At 42.4% G+C, this 25,110-nt stretch overlaps 1 protein-coding gene across 1 annotated transcript; it reads left to right on the top strand.

The window, feature by feature from the left end:
- Nucleotides 1–4,956: 4,956 nt before the first annotated feature.
- Nucleotides 4,957–15,735, top strand: AKIRIN1 (akirin 1). The gene is made up of 5 exons (XM_033837647.2): nucleotides 4,957–5,302; nucleotides 9,384–9,524; nucleotides 11,998–12,132; nucleotides 13,476–13,547; nucleotides 14,213–15,735. The coding sequence occupies exons 1-5, from the start codon at nucleotides 5,083–5,085 to the stop codon at nucleotides 14,221–14,223; spliced, it is 579 nt and encodes a 192-aa protein (XP_033693538.1). The 5' UTR covers nucleotides 4,957–5,082; the 3' UTR covers nucleotides 14,224–15,735.
- Nucleotides 15,736–25,110: the final 9,375 nt, after the last annotated feature.

The raw sequence follows: 25,110 nt of genomic DNA, 5'->3' as shown, positions 1-25,110 counted from the left end.
CTTGCCCACTCCCTTATTTTCAACTTTTCTTTATCACTTTGTTTTAAATCTGTTTCTTATATGCAGTACACAGTTGGGTTTGTTTTTTAACTCAATCGGACAGTCGGTTTTTCAATGGGATCATTCAGTTTATTTACACTTAATGGCAATTGATAACACTCACTTAACTGATACTATGTTTATTATTTTATTTTGCTGATTCCCCTGGTTTTATCAAATTACCATTCATTCCCCCTTTTTCTTGTTGTTTGTTGAGTTCTACTATATTTTTCCATTTTACTTATGATTTCTTTTCCTTTCCCTACGCTTATTGATGCACACATATTTTTCTACTGTCATGTAAAAAAATATCAACTATTTGCCATATAGAGATGCTTTCTTCCCCTACTTCTTTCCCTTCCCCTCAAAAGATAAGATCTTTTTGATTACTTTTATTTCCCCATTCTCCACCCTCATTAAACCTTTGGATGGGTTTTACCACTCCTCTCCTTACTCCCCCACCCTTGATCTTAGTTCCCCAACCAGGGATTGAACCTGGCCCTTGGCAGTGTAAGTGTGGAGTCCTAACCACTGGATCGCTAGGTAATTCCCTCTTCTATTTCATCTTAATAATTTTTTTAGCCTTTATATTATACAGTTCCAGATAGTTTATTAATATCCAATGAATATATATTATATATTTAGGTAGTCTATCGGTATCCAACGGATATTCAATGGATATTGATAGACTATCTGAAAATGAATCTAAAGAAATATATGAGATTTCCTTTGTAATCATGTGTATTTTATTTTATACATTTTAAAACATTCAGAGAAGGATTTTATAGCACACACAAAAAAGGTAAGAATGCTTGCTCTAGGGCTTCCCTGGTGATGCAGTGGTTAAGAATCCACCTGCCAATGCAGGGGACACAGGTTCGAGCCCTGGTCTGGGAAGATCCCGTATGCCACAGAGCAACTAAGCCCATGTGCCACAACTACTGAGCCTGCACTCCAGAGCCTGTGAGCTACAACTACTGACGCCCGTGCACCTAGAGCCTGTGCTCCGCAGCAAGAGAAGCCGCCACAATGAGAAGCCGGTGCACCGCAATGAAGAGTAGCCCCCGCTCGCCACAACTAGAGAAAGCGCATGCACAGCAACGAAGACCCAATGCAGCCAAAAATAAATAAATAAAATAAATAAATTAAAAAAAAAAGAATGCTTGCTCTAGACAATCCCAGCTGCCCCTACAACTTCAATGACCATTTCTACAGTAATGACTGTCATTTTTTTTCTCTAATCCATGCTTGTCCTGAATTCCAGACCCACAGATTTACACATACACACTTACACACTCCACACTTGAGAAACCCAAGTAGTGCTTTAAAGGAAACTCTAATTCAACATTTCCAAAACCACGCTCATATCTTCTTCCTAGTCTGGTTCTTGTCCAATGAAATCTTTCTCAGAAAATGGTGCTGAGAAAGCCAGAAGCCTAGGAATCACACTTGAATCTTTCATCTCTCTTACCTTCATACCTAATCCTCACCAAGATCTGTTCATTTCATCTTCTAAACTTTCCTCACGTCTGTCCACTTCCCTCCATAGCTTGGAGATCATTGGTGCTTTAGTGGAATGGGAGGGGTGAAATCAGACAGGTGTGGGTTGATAGATGGTGGGTGGGAGATAGCCACTATAGATAACTCTTTTGGGAAATCTGGGTAAAGAATCCCGGAAGATTTTGGAAGATGATATCCTTCTCTCCTTGCATTCCCAGCCCCAACTTTAGCCCAGCCATGCTCCTGGGTCAGACAATTGCTGGCACCAGTAAACAGAGCCTCAGACCTATTGCTGAGCATCCACAGGGTGAATGAAATATCATAGAAACACCCCAGGTGGGGATATGAAAGAATTTGTGTGTGGGGGGAGGTGGGAGGTTCCTTGTAATATTATAAAACTAATGCTACAAGGCATGCATATCCTCCATCTACCCCTGCTCACCTCCAACCTGTTCCCCAAACAACAGGCAGGAATCTTTTCAAATGTAAATCAGTTTAAAACTATTTAACCCCTGAAGTGGCTTCCCACTGCTCTTAAGATAAAGGTAAAAAATCTTGAAGCCAAAAAAAACCCCAAAAAACAACAAAAAAAAATCTTGAAGCCTACAGGCATTAAATGCTCAAGCTCCAGACTGCATCAGTTTTTTCTCCCCTGACTCTGCATTTGCGCTCTGTACCACAGCCATTTGAGACTTCTTTTGACTCTTCCAACACATTATATGTCTTCTATCACTGGACTTTGGATATGCTGTCCCCTCCGCTTGGGGTGTTCTCATTCTCTTTTTGTTTCGTTAATCCCTAGCTCAAATGTCACTTCTCCAGAGAAGTCTTCATTGCTCTCCAAGACAGGTTAAGACCTCCGCTGCACTCTCTTGTAATATCCTGTTCTTTTCCTTCATTGCACTTGTCACAGTTTGTGATTATGCAGTTGTTGTTATTACAATTTGATTAATGTCTGCCATCTCTAATAGACTGGAAGCCTTAGGAGGGCAGGAACCATATGTCTTTTTATAGTATCTTCAGCCATGATAGCATAGTGCCCAGCACATGAAAGGTAATTAGTAATGTGTGTGTACGTCTGTGACTGGTCAAGTGTCTGAATACGCAAAGCAAGGCAGACCCGGACTGTGGTGACCTCATAAGGAGAAATCACACTGAGAAGCTGTCAGAGCAGCCTATCTGCTTCCCTCAAGGACATCCCTCTGGTTTGGCCACTGTCAACTGCAGCTTATAATAGGATATACCACCTACTCGTTTGGTTTCTGAATCATCTGAATCCACCCTCATTCAGCAATGTGGACTATCAGCTTTCAGGGACAGAGAACAACCTTGAAATAATAACTATTTATTCATTCAAACAATATTTATTCTGTGCCTATACCTCCTGTATTCAAACATTGTACTGGGCATGGAGAAACACAGATGAGTAAGGCCTGGGTATTATTCTCAAGGAATTTATAGATTTGAAGCACAGTCAGATGTGTAAACAAATTATAACTTCCTGTTTTAAAACACTAATATTATAAGGCACTCTCAAAGTTTTAAAGGATCACAGAGTAGAGACTGTCAAAGCATTTAGCAAAACCCTAGCTAGAAGAGATGCTATTTAGAATGATGACCCAGGGGACACACTTTTCAAACCTTCTGAGCTCTAACTTTGGCCCAATTCAGACCACAAGAAAGCAATCTGCCTGGACCACATTAGACAAGCCCCTTAAAAAATAACCATCCCTAGGTTGCTTTTATGTCCTTGGCTTTTATTGGACATAACAAGAAATATCGATTTAATTTTTCCTTTGCAGTTGTTGTTCAAATCTTCTTAACTGCTTTATTACATCATTTATTGGTTCCTAATAAAGTCACATGAGAAACTACCTTTAGAATTTAGTATTATGAAAAAAAATCTACGGTCTGTCTCCTCTGATAAACTGATTTTTCAGATGACAAAATCTATTCAACATGTACTGTGTTTTCATTTTTGCCCTGGCAGCCAGAAAACTGAGAACTAAAATATCAAATTCAGTCACAGTCATGTTTAACCCCAGGATAATTGTGATCTCCTTTTTCTTTGGCCCTAATGTTCTATTTCTAGCTGTTGTTTGTTTGGTTGGTTTTGCCTATTGTAAACCTTTATGTCCTTATGGAAAAGAAATGGGATAAAATAAACTTAACATTTGGTATGCTTAGTCATTTTAGAGTTATTTCTGCTATTTGTCAAAGATAAATGCAAGAAAACTTAACCTATGTTTGGATCTTAATAAAATTTGGAGAAATCGGGGAGGACAGAGAAGAGCAACAGAAAAGGGACGAAGAATGGGACTGAGGTAGTATCGCTCACATTCTGCAAATACTGGGGCACATTGATCTGGCATAAGGTCTAGTAAAAGAGAGTATCTGAAATTTGAACTGTTTTGGAAAACCCCAGAGATGTGGTTAGACGGACAGATCCCAGGAGGCATGGCCATTATTTTACATATATATATATATATATATATATATATATATGAATAGTTATAGAAAGGTTTTAGCCTTTTTTGGATCACAGATCCCTTTGATGATCTCTTGAAAGTATTGAACCTGCTTCCCAGTACTAGACATGCACATATGGTTCCCGAAAGCAGAACCCTCCTGTTAACTATTTATCTTTCCATAATATCAAAAGCACTTTATAGCTGGCACTGCTTTGAAGAATTCGGATAGACCTGAGGAAGCATCTGGGCTGCCAGGCCAGACAGGGAGACTGGCAAATCAGTTATCAGCTGAAGTTCTTAACCCTCTGACACCATTCTTGGATGATTTAAGCCAGTGGGTTGTTTTCTGTTTTTTCTTTAACTGTTTGGAGTAACAGACCCTTGTGATGAGCTGACGAACATATGGGTCATCTATCCCAAAATACGTCCACACACACACACGCTATTTTGCACAATATTTCATAGGGTTGGTGGACTTCCTGAAGTCCACCCACAGACTTTGGGTTATGTTTAAGTGAAGACTTTCCTGGATTCGGGGGATGCCCCTGCAGACCTTTTAGAATAACTCTCTCTCATCACAGGGCCTAGAGCGTTCTGGATGGAACGAGGTTACTGTACCGGGAGACAACAGAACCCCGCGGCCTCTGGACAAGCCCCGCCAACTCTCCCCTCCCCCATGCCCGTTCGCGCAGGTGCGAAAACCTAAGATGCCACCCCGGCGCGTCTGCTCAGGAAGATGGGGGGGACGATGGGACCCTGAGACCGGCAGTGGCTGGGGCCTTCCCGACCTTGCTTGGTGACCAAGCTCTCCGCCCAGGCCTTTCCATTTCCTCAGCAGAGGGCGCCGCGGGCCGGAACGTGCTGACTGACCTCCCAGAGCGGCCCTTCCGGCTTCCACCCCCTGTTCTGGGCGGTGGCGAGGGCCCGTGACGTCCCAGGAGGCGGGGCCAGCGCCTTTGCCGGTGCTGGAGCCGCCATTGGAGCCGGCTTGGCTTGCGGGCTCCGCTGAGGAGCGGGAGGTTGGGCCGCAGTTAAAGTCGCGTCGGCTCCTGGTCCCTGGCCCTTCAGCGGCATGGCGTGCGGGGCGACGTTGAAGCGGCCCATGGAGTTCGAGGCGGCGCTGCTGAGCCCCGGCTCCCCGAAACGGCGGCGCTGCGCCCCTCTGCCCGGCCCCACTCCGGGCCTCAGGCCCCCGGACGCCGAGCCGCCGCCGCTGCTTCAGGCGCAGACCCCACCGCCGACTCTGCAGCAGCTCGCCCCGCCCGGCAGCGAGCGGCGCCTTCCAACCCCGGGTAACCTACGCTGCGGGCTTGGCAGGAAGCCAGGCCCAGGCATTTTTTTGAAGGGGGTGGGGGGAGGGAAGCTCATGAACGCTAGGCTAATTCACTCGCGGACCCCTTCTTTGCCCTGAGAAAAGGGAACTGGGGTGTCGCTGGGCCTGGTCGCTTCCGGGGATGGGAGACATCCGGGAGGCGTAGGGGGGCCACAGTGTCGGTTTTCTTGGAGCTGGAGAGCCTAGGGGGGTGGGCAGCGGGAGGAGGATGGGAATATCCCCGGCCGCTCGGGGCCCTCGCAGCCCCCGTAGCCCTTCCTGCGTCCGCTGCCCGCGCCTGCACTGAGCCACCCTGCAGATCCAGTGGGCCATGGAAAATTGGATTCCGCTCACGAACCCGGCCTTGAGGGTGTGGGGTTGGGGGCGGGTTGCTGGGAGGGGACCTGAGTGCGTGCTGTGCAGCACTGTGCTGTGGCTTGTAGGGAGACCTGATTTCCAGAAGTCTTTAGGGACTTAAGGCCGCCGTCGAAGGCGTGGAATCCGATTTCAACCTGTTTCTAAGAGACTGGCCCTGTTCTTTTATTGTATGGCTGTGGTCCTGTACCATATATGGCTTGAACTCGGTAGGTCGTTAGCTAGAATTTGAGAATCCTTAAACATACAGAGGTTCCGGAAGCAGGAATTCAACCATCCGTAACAGAGAGATTCTCCTTCAATAGGGATTACACATAGGCTAAGGAAAGAGGAGAACTGGTGTGACAATAAAGTTAAAAAAAAACAAAAACCCGAACTCTAACCATTGCGCAGGAGTAGAGGGGAAAGTGCATCAGAATGAATAGTTAGCAGTTTTAAAGGGCTTCCGGAAATGCGGGGCGGGGGGTGCCTCAAAACTGGACTTTGGCAAGTCATTTCTTTGTGTGGGTTTTTCTATTCCTCAAGCGTTGTCAAAACCTTGAGGTTGCCTTAAAATCATTCTTTCTTGCCCCTTTTCAGTTACCAGTGTCTTTAGCCATTATTTCCTCCTTCTGTGTATCCACGATGCAGATTTGAGGCCCTCATCCTCTCACACCAAGATCCCAGCAGTTGCCAGCCAGGCTCTCCTAGGCACTGTATCCTTACTTGTGTTTACCTTATCTCTTCTTTATCCTGGCATTCAAAGGATTTATCAACTCTAACCATTTCTTACCTAGTCAGTCTTTTATACATTTTTCCCCCAAACTATGCCTTTGCTCTTTTCCCCCAGACCCACTTGGCTGTGCCTGTATCCTGTCTTCCATCATGATGTTTTCACCTTCTGTTTGTTAATCCAAATACAGTCGTTTCTTCAAGTCTTCCATTACCTGACTAACCCTGCTCCATAAGGAACTCCATTCTACTTTAAATTTCCTGATCACTTATTGTTGCAAAGCCTTATGTACTGAATGAAATAATGTTTGCAAAAGCAGGGTACATAGATGTCCCCTTGAAGTGATATTTTTTTCTTCCACTGCTCCTACAGATACCCAAGGAGAGTCACATAATCTTTCTGGATCTCTCTTCTGCAAAATAGAATTAGTACTTGCCCTATCTGTCTCAATGGAATTTATGTAAATGTTTTATTTCTTCCAATACTACCCTCTAGATTAATTTTATGGTGGTTCATAATATAGCAGATGCCTACTAAGTGATTGTTCAATGTATTTGGAAGCCTAAATATGGCAGGGTGCTGTAATGGCGTCGCTGTTTTTTTAATCTTAAAATTTAATTTTTGCATAGATTTCTTAGTCATTTTGTGTTAAAATATTTTATTAAAAATATTCATTTGTAAAGGTTGATCAGTTATGGTTCTGTCATGAAAGAAACAATAATTTGGTTCTTTGGCTGAAGAGAAAGATGCCTTCTGGATTAAAAAGGAAGAATGGGGGAGGAAATATTAATTGCTAAAAAAAGAAAGAATAAAGCCAACTAATAGAAAAGTGAATTTAAAAATCAGTGACTTCATATCAAAATATCCTACTTGTTAACTCAAAAGTTCTCTCAGAAATAGTCAAGAAACTATGTTCTTACTAAACTTAAAAAAAAAAAGATATGTATCATAGCACTTTTTTATGGAAGGAGCCTATAAAATTAAGCCTTTCATTGCTTAAAGGAGCTAGATGGATACCAGACATGGAAGGGGTTTGCTGACCTCCAGGAAATGTTTGTAAACATGGAGGGAGTCTAGATGCAAAGCAGTTAATTGATCATGACTTGAGGGTTGGAGAATAACTTCCAGAAAGGTAGCATTTTAGCTGGGTCTTGAATAATGTTGGGGGGAGAGACCGCCCCAGTTCAAGCAAAGGAAAACTGCTAGAGCAAAGGCTAGAAAACCCACAGGTGAAGGAAAGGATAGTTTAATGGAACTCGGTTGTAGTGGAACTGGAAAAATAATTTGGGGCCCAGTCTTGGAAGGCATGGAATGCCATGTTCAAGAGTTTGAATTTGGTCTGTAGCAACTAGGAGTCATTGTAAAATTTTGAAGATGGGCTTAGTCTGATATAAGCTGGAAGCACAACCTCAAATAATAACGGGAGGCAAGAATTTAAATTATTATCCACTGTTAAAAAGAAATTTGCATTTTTCTTTTTAAAGAAAAAAATGCCTTGGCCTGCTTGGGAAGAAAGTCACAGCTACTTCTTTTTCTCCTGTGCATACCATGTTTAGATTCTTGGACTTCCCAGTCCTTCTACCAGCCTTAATGTTGTGTCTTTCCATTTGTTCACTTTGCTGTACAGGAGGCAGTTAGAAGTTTATCAAAGACCTTCTGTTCTCATGAGCATTGTCCTCATACTTGTCCTTTCTTGTTTCAATTCTTTGCAGTTCCTTACATCCTTGTATTGATTCTGGCAAGTATGTGCTTGGAGAATAATGCATTTTAAAGATGAAGCAAAGACTTCATAAATTCAGGGATCTAAAATATGAACTTCATAGCATTCTGAAAGGAAAGCTTTGCTAATCCTGCATTGTTCCAGTGTTCAGGCTTGAGAGTTCTGGAGTTTAGCTACGTGTGGAGCTACTTTGAGTTCATGTCAGTCCCTGGACTGTACCATCACTTGTAATGGCATTGTTAATGTCTTTGGTGTTGATTCTCACAACTTTATTGGGTAGGCATTTAACATTTGTTTTGAAGTACTAGGCTAAAGATCCTGAATGATTTCCCAAGGTCACAGTCACATAGGAAGAAGCAAAATGGCATTATTAACACTTACCCCCCATTAAAAAAAAATTGTTATAGCAAAGTATATATTAGAATAATGTAAGTGGGGGGGTGATATAATTTCCTGGTTTTTGTTTTTTATAAGGAGGCTTTATGATCTGGAAAGTGAATACATATTCTATCAAAAAACCCCAAGAAACTTGTTGAAAACCACATCTTTCCAGATTCTGTGTTGTCTCTAGGAGTGGCCTTCAAGGTGGTTAGTGATTTGTGTGTCCTGGACTCCGCTAATAGCGTTAACAAATTAGTTTATGATTACCTTGACACAGAATAGTAATCTGAATCCTACCAAATATTGCCTCTTATAGGATCAGAAAATTCTTTTCTAAGCTCTGACCATCAGTTCCAAGCAGTAACCTCAGGTCTTCTCTTGGTCAGTGTCCAGGCTGTGAACATAATGGTTTCTGCTCTCCTCTTCCCCAAAGATCTTGAATCCCAAACAGGACAAGAGTTTCATTGTTAGAAGGCCTTGGTGTAAGAGACTTGTTCCTAATACCCTTGTTTGTGAAGTTGTGCAACTCAGAGGAGATCAAAAATTGCTTCTTATTAGGTGAAGAAGCTAAGGATGGTTTTGTTTGTTTGTTGCTGTAAGTTGTCCTACTTAATCCTACAGCAAACAGCAGATCTGGTCTTCATTGTCACAGGAAAAGAAGCAAAGGGAACTACCTGGGTGGTTTATGCCAAAATAGCTGCTATCCTATGTATTACTGAAATAGTGGCAACAAGAGGAAACACTTTGGGGATTATAGGAGGAGTGCTTTATCTGGTATAAACACGTTTGTTAATATAACATGGGAGGAGGGACAAGAAGCTTGAAGAAGTAACACAGTAAAGTGAATGCTCAAGTGTGTTTCTTTTTTATTAGAGCAAATTTTTCAGAACATAAAACAAGAATACAGTCGTTATCAGAGGTGGAGACATTTAGAAGTTGTTCTTAATCAGAGTGAAGCTTGTACTTCGGAAAGTCAGCCTCACTCCTCAGCACTCACAGCACCTAGTTCGCCAGGTAAGCATGTTTTAGTGTGCACCATCCATTTAAGAGTTTGTAAGTGGTAATTAAAATGATGGTTTCCTAAACCAGAATTGATTTCATCTAAAGTAATAAAATTGATAAAGTGTATTCATTGTATTACTACTTATAAATGCTTTTAAAACCATGGAGTCATGAAATTGCAAAAGACCTTAGGTTGATTTGACTGGACTTCCTTCCACCCAATTCAAGAGTACCCTCTATAACTGCAGCATATAATACCGTAGCCAGTAGCCACATGTAGCTGTTTAATTTTAAATTACTTAAAATTTAAATTCAGTTTCTTGCTGTGGTAGCCATATTTCAAGTACTTAGTAGCCACGTGTAGCTGTTGTATTAGACAGCACTATAGAACATTTCCGTTACTGCAGAAAGTTGTGTGACAGCACTGCTCTGTAATATTGACAGGTGGTCAGAGAGGATGGCTCAAAAATAGAATCTCAGGGTTGGAGGGAACCTTCATCGTCACATAGTTCAGCCATGAGTCTTGCCTGCCATATCCCTGTAAATAGTCAACAGGCCAGGGCCCAAACATCACCACTGGTGGTGGACTCTGCCTACTTTAACAGTAGAGGAGAATATTTGTTTCCTCACAGAATATTCTACTTTATAACAGTTCTAAGAGTTATTAAAAATTACCTTGATTAAAACTTGTCTCCTTACAGAACACAGATTGATGTTGGCCAGGAGATAGGGGGAGCGGGGAATGGGGACAAACTGCTTAATGGGTAAGGGGTGTTATTTGGAGTGGTGGAGATATTTTGAAACTAGATAGGGGTGGTGGTTGTAGAAATTATGACTATACTAAATGCCACTGAATTGTTCAGTTTTAAAATGGTTCATTTTATGTGAATTTCACCACAAATAATTTTTTAAAAAATTGTCATCTTGGGACTTCCCTTGTGGCACGGTGGTTGGGAATCCACCTGCCAATGCAGGGGACACGGGTTCGATCCCTGGTCCGGGAAGATCCCACATGCCGTGGAGCAGCTAAGCCTCTGCGCCACAGCTACTGAGCCTGCGCTCTAGAGCCCATGAGCCACAACTACTGAAGCCCGTGTGCCTGGAGCCCATGCTCCACAACCCGAGAAGCCACCACAGTGGGAAGCCCACACACTGCAACAAAGACCCAATGCAGCCCAAAAATAAATAAATAAAAAATAAATACATTAAAAAAAATTGTCCTCTTATAACCCAAAGGTCTTGACCCTCAAATAACACCCTTTCCAATGAATTGCTCTTGCCCATACATGAGTGATAGATCTTTCAGTGGTTGTAGCTAGCACGTCTCTCCTTAATATTCTCTTCGGATTTTAGTAGTATCATTTTGAAGTAATAAAATATGTTACGGGTAGAGAAACAATTATAAATAATTACTGACTAGATGTTTTGCAGATTTTATTTGTAGAGAAAAAATTTTGGTTTAAGCAAAAAACGATTTGTTTCTAGACGTTAAGTGGTTTATAGACTAAGAGGGCTGAAGAAACAGATTCTAGGCTGAGCTTTGAGGAAAACTCAGAACTGGGCTGCCAACAGAGCTGCTGCTTTTATCATGATCAAGAAGCCAATTTCCATCTGGCATCCCAGGGGAAATTTTGGTTTCCAGCTGCAGTCTAATGAACATTTCAAGGGCCTTCCTGGTGGCGCAGTGGTTGAGAGTCCGCCTGCTGATGCAGGGGACACGGGTTCTTGCCCCAGTCCGGTGCATCCGCAACGGGAGAGGCCACAACAGTGAGAGGCCCACATACCGCAAAACAAAAAAAAAAACAAAAAGCAAATCAACTCTTTGTGTTAATGAACATTTCATTTTTCTCAACCTAGTTTCAAAAGGGATCAAGGATGAGATGTGTAGTGCCTAATCATCTCCTTTTGTCATTCGTCAGTGACTTAGCTAACAGTTTTTTATATTGGGGGAGTCAACCATTTCTTATCAGAATCACCTGTGGAACTTAAAAGATGCCTAAGCCCTACCCCAGAATTAAATCGACATATGTATCTTTTTTGTTGTTGTTAATTCTACAGATAATTATGATGCACCACCATGATTAAACATAGGTGTAGATGATCTCCAAGGATCTGGGTAGCTCTTATATTGTGAATCTACTTTCTCTGATTCAGACTAGAGGCTTTATATCAGCTTTAACCTTTTTGTTCTTGTTCTTTACCAAGTGAGCATTCTGTATGGGCTCGGATCGTTATGGCATCAGAACTGTTTTTCTGTGTGCAGATCATTTAGCACACCTGAATATACTTTCCTCCTACTTCTTAATTTACCTTCAGCCTTGCCTTGTAGAATGAATGTCAGAACTTTGTGAAACTATTCCATGTAAAATAGTGGAAAATATCATTTTTCTAAAGAATTTTTATATTCTAGGACTCTTTGCATAGTTGCTAATTCAGAACCCTAGAGCTAGAATGTATATGTAAACTAAGTATGTCTTTTGGCCAGGTTCCTCCTGGATGAAGAAGGACCAGCCCACCTTTACCCTCCGACAAGTTGGAATAATATGTGAGCGTCTCTTAAAAGACTATGAAGATAAAATTCGGGAGGAATATGAGCAAATCCTCAATACCAAACTAGCAGGTAGGCTGAGGCAGTGGCTATGCCATTGTTAATAGGGTTCTGTAAGGATTAATCCCAGTTAAGTAAATGGTAACTTAGAAAAAGCGTAACACTTAATTCCAGAAGGTTTAATGAATTGTGAGTATTAATTTTCTCTCTTTGGTTACTCTCTTTTGGATTCTAAACATTTTATTTATACATTATATGGAAGGACTTTTTATTTACATTTCTGAAACAAGATAAGCCAAGCTTTTCTTTCAAGAATTTTCCATATGAATAAAGGCATCAAGTAGGTTATTCGGGCAAGCTGGTGGGTTAACAGGTGGTAGGAATCATGCTGACCTCCCAACAGGTGGTTGGGAAGAGTATAGTCTACACATTCAGACTTCCTGGTGGGAGTCACTTTATGGATGTGGGAAGTCAGGCATCCTGTGATTTAGAGGTACTTTAAAGTCTGGAAAGCACCGCGCAGGCTAGAACAAAGAGTGATTAGTGATGGCAACCAGTAGACCCTTTTGTGAAAGGAAGGGATCTAAATCAGGAATAGGAAGTAGTACCTGTTTAGTGAAAGAGGGTGATGTTGTGATCAGAGAGGTTTTAGGCAACAGCTTCTTCCTGTAAGTATTGTTTTCTCATGTGGTGGCCCACACAACAGAATGTTAATTGGTCGGCTTTAAATTGAGAACTGTTGATTTAACAACAGAGTTAAATGAATTTCTTTATAGTAACATTGTTTTGATCCTTTAATATACTAACAATGTGTATTATAAGAAGTAGCTGTAGTATGTCATTCCCCTATTCTACCCCCACTCCAAAACTGTTTAGACCAGCTGGCTGTAAACACTTCTGTGTTCTTGGATGTCAGACTACCTTCTGTCTTTTTACTGAGTTTCCCTTCAGAAGGTACTTCTGTGGAACTGTCTGCAATTAGGTAATGTGGAATTTTCTCTTAGCTTTCTAGCCATTCCACCTCTATCACTCAGTTTGTATGTTGAAATTTATAGAAAAGATAGAGTGCAGAAAAGAGCTTCAAGCTTCATGTCCTATAGGAGATAATACTAAAATTTGCTGGCTTGTGGTAGTGAGCACAGCTGTCTATCTTGGGAAGCCATTAGCAGGAGATGGAATTACAGCAGGGGTGAGATTATTAGGAAAATGTTAGCGATGATCAGTGACCAAACCTAGGAGCCAGGGATTTGGCTCTGGGACCTAAGAGAAAGGAACAGATCTCAGAGTGACCATTATAAGCAGGGCCTGAGCGTGGATAATATAAACTGGGAAGCTAGATGTGATTCTGACCCTTCATTCTTGAAAAACTGCGGGAGAGTTTCTGGGGATAGTATATACTGTCTTTCCCCTCACAGAACAATATGAATCTTTTGTGAAATTCACACATGATCAGATTATGCGACGATATGGGACAAGGCCAACAAGCTGTAAGTATTGCCAAGTTTTTCATTGAATTTTTCAACTTGCAAGAGCAAGATTTTGACACTGAGTACCTTGTCTCCTGAGAGCAGAAAGCCCCTGTGAAGTAAAATAATAGATAACATTTAAAGAATACTTATATGTCCAGCACTGTGCTAAACCCTTTAAATCCTCACAAAGTTTATTTAATCCACAATTACCCTGTGGGGGAGGAACTATTCCTAGTCCCATTTTACAGGTAAGGATAGCATTTAAAGAATTTAAATAATTTGTCCAGGCTCATACAGCTAGTGGTTCAGCCAGGATTAAAACCCCAGGTGGTCTGACTTCAGTGCCAATTTGTTTAATACCTGGCTTTTCCCTCAGAAAGGTAGTTTCAATTGTTAATTTATGAAAGTTGAGTCCTTAAGCTAGCTTATCAAGTGTGTGGTCAGAATTTCTTAATTCTAAACATCTTGCAACTACCCATTACTCAAAACAGAAATTATAAATAGCTATATATGTAAACTGAGTCTGAGTCAAGTTTCTTAAATTCTTGCGAATTTAGGACCTCTTTAGTGGTGATTGATATCCTCTACTGTTTATCACATTTACCGTTAGTTAATATTAAAAAAGCATGACACTATATTTGTAGTATTCTTACACTCGTTTGTTTTTTATTCCTAATTTATAGATGTGTCCTGAAGCTTTCTTGCATATCTGGGTACCAGGTTTGACCTCAAGAGATGGCTGCTGTACACTTTTTGCAACTGGTTTGATATCACATTTCAGCTCCAACTTTGCATCCTGAGAACACTTAAATGTTTCTGCAGGTCCATTTTATACAACTTGAAAGACCTTAAAACTTTCCGGTTGCCACAAGCATATGTTTCTTTTCTGCTCATCCAATAAACAGCTGTGCCCTACTGTGATAGATTTTCCAAACAAAAATACCTGGAGCAGCAGTTTAGCAAAATATGCCCTCAGTGGCACTCAACAAATGGAGTTTCCCCAAGCACAGTTCTGTAAGAAGTGTGTGTGAGAGTGTGTGTATGTGTGTTTATGTGTATTTTAAGTTATTATTTGTATTGTGCAAATTTTTTTGATCTTGGGGATTCTGGCTGTGAATTTGATGCACGACAATTATGGTTAAAAACATTTCCTTGGTCTACAGAAGATCATTAATGTTTTGTGACCATATAAGTTGTAACAGTGGATTGTTTTCTGTGTAGGTGTTATTGTTAAATACAGGGACTGTTTCCAGGCACAGAATATGAATCATAAGTTAGGATGGACATTAGATGTGATTATGACGACATAGCAAAGGTCTGTGGTCCTAGGTCTACAAATGCGTGGTGAGGAATTAGAACAAACCCGAGACAGGCCATTTGACACATGACTCTGCCTAGCTGTGTTAGAACATTACTTTGACTCCAAGCCTTAAAATACCCACGTGGAGTCTGTGCTCACCTCATTCACACAAGGAGCTCCCTGGACACTGAACCTCTAAGAAGGAAGAGAGTCTCCTCTGGAGGAGGAGCATCAGGCTTTGCTTGGGAGCATGACAAAGGCGAGCATGGGGCTGGGCCACGCCCCTGAGGCACTGCTACTTGGGAGGCGCCACTTCACCTTTGTATCACTTATTAGAAATAGAATTTGGATCCTTTGGTCAGGTTCCCCCAAATTCTTTTAAGAGATGTCCATGTTCAATTGCTTGAGCTTTGTTTTGGCAACCCCCTGCCCGAAGTTGCTTACAGACTGTTCTTCACCTTATTTCCAAGGCTGAGGAACAGAAAGTAACCTCTGTTTTGAGGAGGTGGAAGTTAAGTATACATTTATTTTTTACTGTGACTTGTTCAGGACCACGTTTTACAAAATGCCTTGTTTCCTTTATTATTGTTTCGGAAAGGAAAGTTCTATTAAAATTGTTTTAGTTTGAATATAGAATAGTTTTTTTAATTAAGGCTTATTTTGAAAAAAAACTGTTTAATTCAAATGTATGCCAGTACCTTCCAAAGTAAGGTAATATTCAGAGACAGTTGTCCTGATCAGATGGCTTAGAGAAGTTTCTGGAATATTCACATTCGAAGATTCCTTATTAATGAATGTCTTTGACTTAAATCTAACCAAAAACTGCAACATTATTCTTTGTACATTTTCATTATATAGTGTTAACAAGCTTAGTTGCAAACAAATAAAATACTTAAGCTATTTGTTTACCTTGCCTTCTTAATACTGTGATAATGTTTATTAACTCAAATAATTTATGTGAGGCTGCTATAACCATTTCCCTATTTCAACATTACATTTAAGATTTAAAGACTTTTTAAAGCCCAGAAGTGATCTTTTAATAATTAAAGAATTATTTTTACTTCATATTTGAAGGGCAGTGTGTTTCATCTCTTGTTTTTCCAGGGTAGTCACTTGTTCCTGGAAGAGGAGAATAGCAGTGGCTGTAATGGGAGTGGCCTTACAGTGGGATAGTCACCCTAAAACAAGGGCAGGGCAGCTGTGGGGGCCATCCGAAGTCCTGAAGGATGGGCCAGAAATGGGGAACGCTGCCTCACTGAAGTCTTCTTGTTACAGAATCAGTGTGATATGTTCATTCACTCTTGCAGTTGTCAGCCCCATTCCTACTAAATGGCTGCTGGGTGGGAAGTAGAGTAGGTTTCTATAAGGAAAATGACAGACACCCTCTCACTGCACCTAGTGTTGTTAGGCTGTTTTATTATCATATGGTTGCCCTTTGGGGCCACAGAGTAAGACCACGCCACTATGGCTGGGTTTTGGGATCTCCTCAAAAGGGACTGGACATGTTTGTTTAATGTTTTATGCAGAGAGAAGATGACTCCTAGGTCAGAAAATGGGGACCTGTGAGGTAAGCCTTAGACTAGTGAAAGGTGTTTTTTCCTAGACCTTGATTTCTAGGGCTTGAACATAGGGGCATTCCCAGGTAGGGATGTGTCTTTGTCTCATGGAAATAGGTCAAGGCCCAGGGAAGAAGTCAACCTACGGAGACCGTAAGCATGGGCCAGAACCTGTGGTCTCAGAAGATCTGTATCTAGTGAGCTAGTTAAAATTTTTTTCTGTTTGAATTCCATTTATTATCTTTAAGTAAAGTCTTCACCTTAAGGGGAATGAAAGGAGTAAGTGTCCATGCATACCTAGGTCAGAGGAGTACAGGGGAGATTAAAGTTTGTGAGGCAGTCATAATTGTCAAGAGCTCCCAGGAAAAGAAGAACATCAGAAGACACATGAACTTGGGCCAACCTTCCACACACGGTGAATCTTCTCTGCCCACCAGGGAGGATTGGTTGTTTAGAATAGTAGCTAAAGGAATGGCCTTTGGATGTTTGTAGCCCTAGAGTTTAGTCTGCTCTGCCACTAATTTGCTATGTGAGCCTTGCCAAGCTACTGAACTTTCTGAGCCACGGTTTCCTTATCTGTAAAATGAGGGTTAATTGTATGTACATCATTGGAGTTTGTTTTCAAATAGATTAAATAGTCCATGTAAAGAAAGTATTTATATTTAGCACAGGTTGGGGCATATAATATGCACTTGAAAATGTTACAGCAGGTTTCTTTACAGTGGTCTTCATCAGATCTGAAGACCAAAACCTTTCTTTCTGCAGTGGTGATTCTCAACTTTCCAAAACAAATAGCCCCTTGTTAACATCAAATCTCACATTCTCTTATTAGAATTTGTACTTTTTAAGTGTTTGACAAAAAAATAAAAGATAAATGACAAATGAATTCAGTAATGCCTTTCAGTGAATCTGTATTTTGTTACTCAGCAGGGATCAGCAAACTATGGCCTATTTTTTGTAAATAAAGTTATATTGGAACACTGCCACGCCTATTTGTTTGCATCTGTGGCTGCTTTCATACTGCAACTCCAGAGCAAGAGACAGTATGGACCACAGAGTTGAAAATACTCTCTGGCCCTTTATAGAAAAGTGTGTGGGCCCCTGCACTGTAGCACTGATAGACACTTGAGGAATCTCACAAGGCAAATTTGGTGCATCATGGATGGGGGAGTCACACCTCAGGTTGAGGTATGATGAAAAATTCTGCTTACAAATGTAAACTGGTTGCCAAAGTGAACATCTTACAGAAAGAGCTAATGAACTTTTTAGAGTAATGATTCTCTAGGATGAGGGCAGGGAGCATACTCTTTAGAATGACCAGTTGTTGTATCTTTAGTATACTTAACTTTGAAATTTTAGTTACAAAGGTGAGTGTGAGAATTTTATCAGGAGATAGCATGGGTTTAAAGATTGTTAAATACTGTTAAGGAACAGTGACTTCTGTGCTGCCCTGGTGGTTCTTCCCTTGAAAAGGCCTTCAAAGTATGTGTAGTCTCCTATAGCTGCAGTTGTCCCTGTCAGTCCATGAGGCTCCTGAAAGCGTAGTTCAGGCACCCAGGGGCTATTTCCAGATTGGCAAATGCCTTAAGAGAAAGAGATGCTTTGAGTTCTCAGCTCTCTGGGTTCTTATCTAGATTTTGTCTCAGTAATTCCTCATTACCTAGTTAGCCTTTTTATGCTTTTAAGAAAATGATTTTTATATTGCAGCTGTTGTCTAGTTGGTCTTAGCAGTAGGCTGATCCACATTTCCTGAGGCATGGTACCCAGTGTGCCTTCATGTTAATGGGAGAAAAGTAGGGAAAGACATGTTTATTTGGCTTTGAATGTTTTTCAGTCATTCAGCAAGCATTACTGGTGTCTTCTGAGTTATGTATTTATGGAGGACAGATATATGTGTTTTAAAATTTTTTTTTTTTTTTTTGCGGTACACGGGCCTCTCCCGTTGCGGACACGCAGGCTCAGCAGCCATGGCTCACAGACCCAGCCGCTCCGCGGCATGTGGGATCTTCCCGGACCGGGGCACAAACCCGTGTCCCCTGCATCGGCAGGCGGACTCTCAACCACTGCGCCACCAAGGAAGCCCTAAAATTTATTTATTGTTTATTTTTCTGCCACATTGAGCAGCTTGTGGGATGTTAGTTCCCTGACCGGGGATCAAACCCCGGCCCATGGCAGTGAGAGCACCGAGTCGTAACCACTGAACCGCCAGGGAATACCCTATGAGTTGAGTTTTAAAAGCCTGACGAGTTCTGTTAAGTAGTCCTAGTCTGTCTTATATCCCCAGTATCTTTTTTTTTTTAATTTTTATTTGGTTTTTTTGGCTGCGTTGGGTCTTCGTTGCTGTGCACAGGCTTTCTCTAGTTGCGTCGAGCAGGGGCTACTCTTCGTTGCAGTGGGCGGGCTTCTCATTACAGTGGCTTTTCTTGTGGAGCATGGGTTCTAGGCGTGTGGGCTTCAGTAGTTATGGCATGCGGGCTCAGCACTTGTGGCTCTAGAGCGTCAGGCTCAGTAGTTGTGGCGCACGGGCTTAGTTCCTCCGCAGTATGTGGGATCTTCCCAGACCAGGGCTCGAACCTGTGTGCCCTGCATTGGCAGATGGATTCTTAACCACTCTGCCACCAGGGAAGTCCTGTATCCCCAGTATCTGACTTGGAATTAACATAAATAAATACTTAGTCAGATGGATCTTGACTGCTGAGAAGGAGCTCCATCTAGCAAAGACGGTAAGCAAGCGAGGTAAAAGCTGCTAAGTGTTGGGTAAATGGTACAGGTTGTGGACCAAGGAAAAGAAAAGATGGTAGATGGTTCTAAGTAAGCAACAGTGATCTGGGAAGGCTTCATTCAGGGTGGTAGACTTGGAGTGAGGTTTTTTGTTTTTTTTTAACATCTTTATTGGAGTATAATTGCTTTACAATGTGTTAATTTCTGCTGTATAACAAAGTGAGTCAGCTATATGTATACATATATTCCTGTATCTCCTCCCTCTTGCATCTCCCTCACACCCTTCCTATCCTGCCCCTCTAGGTGGTCACAAAGCACCGAGCTGATCTCCCTGTGCTATGCGGCTGCTTCCCACTAGCTATTTATTTTACATTTGGTAGTGTGTATATGTCCATGCCACTCTCTCACTTCATCCCAGCTTACCCTTCCCCCTCCCTGTGTCCACAAGTCCATTCTCTACATCTGCATCTTTATTCCTGTCCTGCCCCTAGGTTCTTCATAACCTTTTTTTTTTTTTTTTTTTTTAGATTCCATATATAGATGTTAGCATACAGTATTTGTTTTTCACTTTCTGACTTACTTCTGTATGACAGACTCTAGGTCCATCTACCTCACTACAAATAGCTCAATTTCGTTTCTTTTTATGGCTGAGTAATATTCATTGTATATATGTGCCACATCTTTATCCATTCATCTGTCGATGGACACTTAGGTTGCTTCCGTGTCCTGGCTATTGTAAATAGAGCTGCAGTGAACATTGTGGTACTTGACTGTTTTTGAATTATGGTTTTCTCAGGGTATATGCCCCGTAGTGGGATTGCTGGGTCGTGTGGTAGTTCTATTTTTAGTTTTTTAAGGAACCTCCATCCTGTTCTCCATTGGAGTGAGGTTTTAAAGGGTGAATAGGGCTCAGGCAAAAGTAGTAATTGGGGCTTGAAATAAGCAAAGGCTGGGTGGTGGGAAATCGTGCTGGTGTGCAGGGACAACATTCTTGTTTCAGCCAGAGTAGGAAATGCATGTAGATTGGGAAAAGAGCTAGAAGCTGGGTAGTAGGGGCTAGATAATGAAGGGCTTTTACAACTAGGAGTTTGAGCATTCCTCTTTAGGAATCTGAAGAGTTTGGGGGAAACTGAGGTGAGTACAGAAGGGCAAATACCAAACTAGAGACAGATTGACCAGTTAAGGGCCTCTGTTTTTGTCCAGTTGGAGATAACAAAGGCCTGAACATTGATTGGGAAGGATGATTAAACATGGCTCTGGCTTTGCCTGGCTAAGAGCGTGGTACACATTCCCACTGGGACATTTTCAAAGATCCTTTTTCTATGGCTTGGCTTGTCTATGCCCCCGATTTAACGAATCCGGCCCAATTCCATAGCTGCTGCTGTTGATGGGTTTTGTCTTGTGTTTTGTTTTTCACAGATTCTCTTAAATCCACCTATTCTTTTTTTTTTTTTAAAGAATTTATTTATTTATTTATTGGCTGTGTTGGGTCTTCATTGCTGCACGCAGGCTTTCTCTAGTTGCGGCGAGTGGGGGGCTACTCTTCATTGCAGTGCGCGGGCTTCTTGTGGTGGCTTCTCTTGTTGCAGAGCATGGGCTCTAGGCACGCAGGCTTCAGCAGTTGTGGTTCGCCGGCTCTAGAGCGCAGGCTCAGTAATTGTGGCACACGGGCTGAGTTGCTCCGCAGCATGTGGCATCTTCCCGGACCAGGGCTCGAACCCACGTCCCTTGCATTGGCAGGCGGATTCTTAACCACTGCACCACCAGGGAAGCCCAATCCACCTATTCTTAAAGGTTCTGGTTAGCTCTTGCATGGATTATTAAATTTTCCTCTCCAACTGTCATTTTTCATGGTGCTCCTGTTCTTCTGCCTGGAATTAACACCTTCTCACTTGACAAATGGCCTACTCAAGTGGCAGTTGTCTTTCTGCTCCCTTCTTGAAGGCAGTGTTACTTAGTCATTTGATGAATGTTTATTGAGCATCTACTGTTTGCCAAGTACTGTTCTGGGCACTAGGAATATATCACTGAGCTGGACAGACAAGGTCCCTCCTCTCACGGTGCTTAACACTGTTGTGAGGCAAGAAAGGCAAACTAGTACATTGTTTCATCCAAGATTTAAAAGTGTTTGAAGAAAGTAAAATGGGAATGAGAGAGAGTAACTGGATGCCTAAATTGGGTGGTAAGAGAGACCTTTCTGAGGAAGGTAATCGTGTAATGCACTTATGGGTCTACATGACTCTTCCAATATACTGAGCCCTTAGTAGCACCTTGAGCTATTATCTATCTATTCTTGGCTCTTAAATGATGAGTGACTAAATGAATTATGTGGCTACTCCTCCCCTTTTCCAGTAGTCAGTGCACTACCTGAAACTTCCTTAACTCTCAGATCAAATTACTTTAAGCCTTCTGCAGGTTGTCTCTGCAGCCAAGGTAAGAGAGATGCCGTCCTTACCCTAGAGAGGCTCCCAGTCTCTGGGCAGGAATGCGATAAAACTTGCTTTGGTAAGTATTCTGTGCATCTGGACAGAGAAATCAGGGTGTTTCCAGGGTAAGGCCACTCTCGGCAGCTTCCCTCCAGGTAGTTTAATTACCTTGATCTGTACTCAGGAAAGCTGACTAGTAAAGCTATATTGGTCTATAAAACCAGACTCCAGTGTGTTAATTTATGATGAGAAATATGTCAGGTGCAGTAGACTTCCCCATTGGCCTTAGTGTGTTTTCTTCATGTAATCATATCACTTGGGAAGCTTAACTGAAGTCAAGAGATAGCTCCACATATCAGAATGAGGGGAGTTTAAGTCTAAGGATGGAATGTTTACCAACATCAGATTACCCCTACCACAAGGCTGGCACAGCTTTCCTCCCCACTGCAGTTTGCTTCAGTGATTCTTGGTTCTGTGCATCTTCGTCTTGATATTTTATCTACCCCCAAATGGCATGATTTTACTTTTTATTTTTTGGCCACACCACACTGCATGTGGGATCTTAGTTCCCCAACCAGGGGTGGAACCCACGCCCCCTGCATTGGAAGCACAGTGTCTTAACCACTGGACTGCCAGGGAAGTCCCTTTTTTACTTTCTTAAACAGTCACTCTGATTTCCATTATATTCCAGGCCTTGGGACCCATTACTTTCTCTTTCACATTACTTGGCTTATTGCTTTTGTTGAAAGTATCCTATAGCTCTGGCTTGGGGGTGAGGGTGGGGGTTAAGTTTCCAAACTCACTGACTTCCCCAACTGTGCTAGGATCTTCGGGCTACCCAGTTTATTCAAATCTGTGTGACGGTGGTATCAGATACAGCCCTAAAGTTCCCAATGTGCTAAATTATAGGTGGCCTACCTGTAGAAAGGTAGCGTTAAAAGCTTTTCTCGGGTTATGACTGAGGTGTGTAAACATGAGGAAATCCTATAGGTCAAGGACAGAAGTCCAGCGATTGGAGACCCAGGGGGACGTTAAACGGCCTGTGACCGTCCACGCAGCAGCTGAGGCTAGTTTTCAGAGGAGTGGGAATAGGGGCCTTCAATTAACATTGAGCCATCCTCTTATACTTTGAAGATGGGAGCAAGGCTCTGTCGCGGAAGAACAGGTCGCTGGACCCCGCGGCGAACGCCTAGTCCTGTTCCACCGGGTCTCCGAGCTTCGGGTTCCCGAATACAGAATGAAAAAGGCGACACCTCAGGCTTGCCTCTCTGCGCATAAAACCCTTTGATTTTGTTGTAAAACTACACTTCCACGTGAGGATCTTAGAACAAGGAAAATAAAAGATAAATGACGGGCGTTACAAGACCTGGCAACTCTACCCTAACTTCCGAGTTACAACACTCGTAACGCAAAGCGCAGGAATCCAAGCGGGCGCCCGTTGTCAGAATAGCAACGGCGCAGGCTCCGTTCTGACGTAGGGTTTTCTGGGAATTGTAGTTTTCTCATCTTTGCGGGAGAGGAGACGACCTGTCACCGACATCTTTGCACAGCCGCGCCGACACCGGCTCTGAATGCACGGTCCAGTGGAGGGGGTCGGCGTATCAACAGTTAACAACATCTATAATAGGAAACAATATATAACAGGGCTGGTGGGACCTCAACAAAGGCCTAGTAAATGCTCAGGAATTCGGGAAGCTTTCACAGAAAACCGTGCGATAATCGATGCGGACGGATTACGCATTGGCCTGGGAGACAGTGGGAAGGTAGCAAGTGGGATTATTACAGGCAGAAGAAACTGCTCCTACAAAGTTGTAAGCATGAGAGTAATTCTGGATGGCTGAGAACACGAGGGTATTGAGTAGGGGTTGGTGAACAATGGGATCTGACGATTTAGAAATGGGAAGAAATCAGATCATGGTCTTGAATACCAAACCCAAGAATTTGGACCTTTTCTTGAATACACCTCACACGCAGCCCAAGCAATATGAATGACCCCCCTCCTTTGCGTTCTCCCTTATTTTGTTCATCTTTGTTTTATCACTTACCACAGCATTCTGGCTGTGTCTTCGTCCCAAGAGCTCAACAAGGATCATGGCCGTGTGATAAGAGCTCAGGAAGTGTTTTTTGAATGATCAGATTTCAGTTTTTAGAAAAGCAATTAGCAACATTAAGAAGAGACGGTAAGAAGAGAGCAAGGCTGGATGTAAAAAATCATCAGAGTTTAAAGTAAATTGCTTTTCCAGCCTGCAATTTTCCCTCCAACCAAGGGTTGAAATCTGGCAGCTCAAGGCCATTTCCATCCTGGGTTTTGTTTGGTCAACGCTTTAAAAAAAAAGATTAATTGCCCCATATTTTTAAAGTGGAATGTTTCACACTTAAACAATAACAAAAGATTTCTGGCTTCTCTTGAAAAATTTGAAGACTTGACAATTTGGGGCCCTGATTCTTGACAACAGAATGGAGCTGAGTAGCTGCTGCCCCCTTTAGGCAGGACATATGCTCTTCAGTTTGTCACATTCCTCAACACTCCTTCCATCCCTTAAACTGAGGCCAAGTACCAGCTACTATTTATCATGATGCTTTTGTTTTCATTTATTTACAGTGAGCTAGCTCTGTTTGGCCTTGGAGGTGTTTAAGTTGCCCATCTTTGTGCTAATCTATCCTGCCTGGTATCCAAGGAGTGATTCAATGAAATTAGTATTTTAGAAAGATTAGTCAGTGCCAAACAGACTGAAGTGAGGAGCCGGGAGGCAGAAAGGAAGAAAGAAATTGGAAACCTATAGAAGGAATATTTGAAAGAATTTGGCAAGTAATTAAGTATTGGATGAAAGATGAGGAAAAGGCAAAATACAACTTCAGAGTTTCCTACCTGAATGGCTGGGAAGATGATATCACCAACATAAGAAAGTGGGAGAAGTGCAAGGGGTGGTGGTGATCACTACCTTGCTACCTCTAGTATTTTGTGGGCAAGGGCCATGAGTTACCAATTCCATAATCCTCCAGTATTGTGCCGGGCATGCATTAGGTGCCCAGGAAATTCTAGCTGAACTGAAACTGATCTCAGGTGGGCTATACCTGATGAAGGGGGAAGGAAGGGAGAATTGGAATGCTGGAACAAAACCAGAACATCGTGGGAACTTAGGAATTCTCTCCAGAGTGGATGAACCCGGGGCTTGGGGACAGTTAATCCATTTTGGAGAAAAACCTATGCTAAAGTCCTGAAGCAGAGCAGGAATTTGGCATGCAAAAATGGAGACGGGATGGGGGGGAATGGTGTCATTCCAGGGGAAGGGAGAAAAAAAAAATCAAAGAGACTGGATGGCAGGACTTTTCCTGGAAGACGCTGTTAGAGCAAGCTCTTGGTTGGAGCATTAGGCAGGGGATTTGGGACAATGAGGCTGGAAAGGTTGGAACTTCTCTAAACAGTTTTGAGAGCACATCACTTGAAGAGAAGTCTCCAGCCCCGAGCTGCTGCTGCCCCCAGCTCCCCTGTGGCGGGGAGGGCACCAGGTCACTGCATCCAGAGGGGCCCAGAAGGGGAAGGAGGCATAGCCTCCACCGCAGCAGCTGCACCCACC

Source organism: Tursiops truncatus, chromosome 1 (genome assembly GCF_011762595.2).
Source record: "Tursiops truncatus isolate mTurTru1 chromosome 1, mTurTru1.mat.Y, whole genome shotgun sequence".
NCBI classification, from domain to species: Eukaryota; Metazoa; Chordata; class Mammalia; order Artiodactyla; family Delphinidae; genus Tursiops; species Tursiops truncatus.
This window is presented reverse-complemented; position numbering and strand designations above follow the sequence as displayed.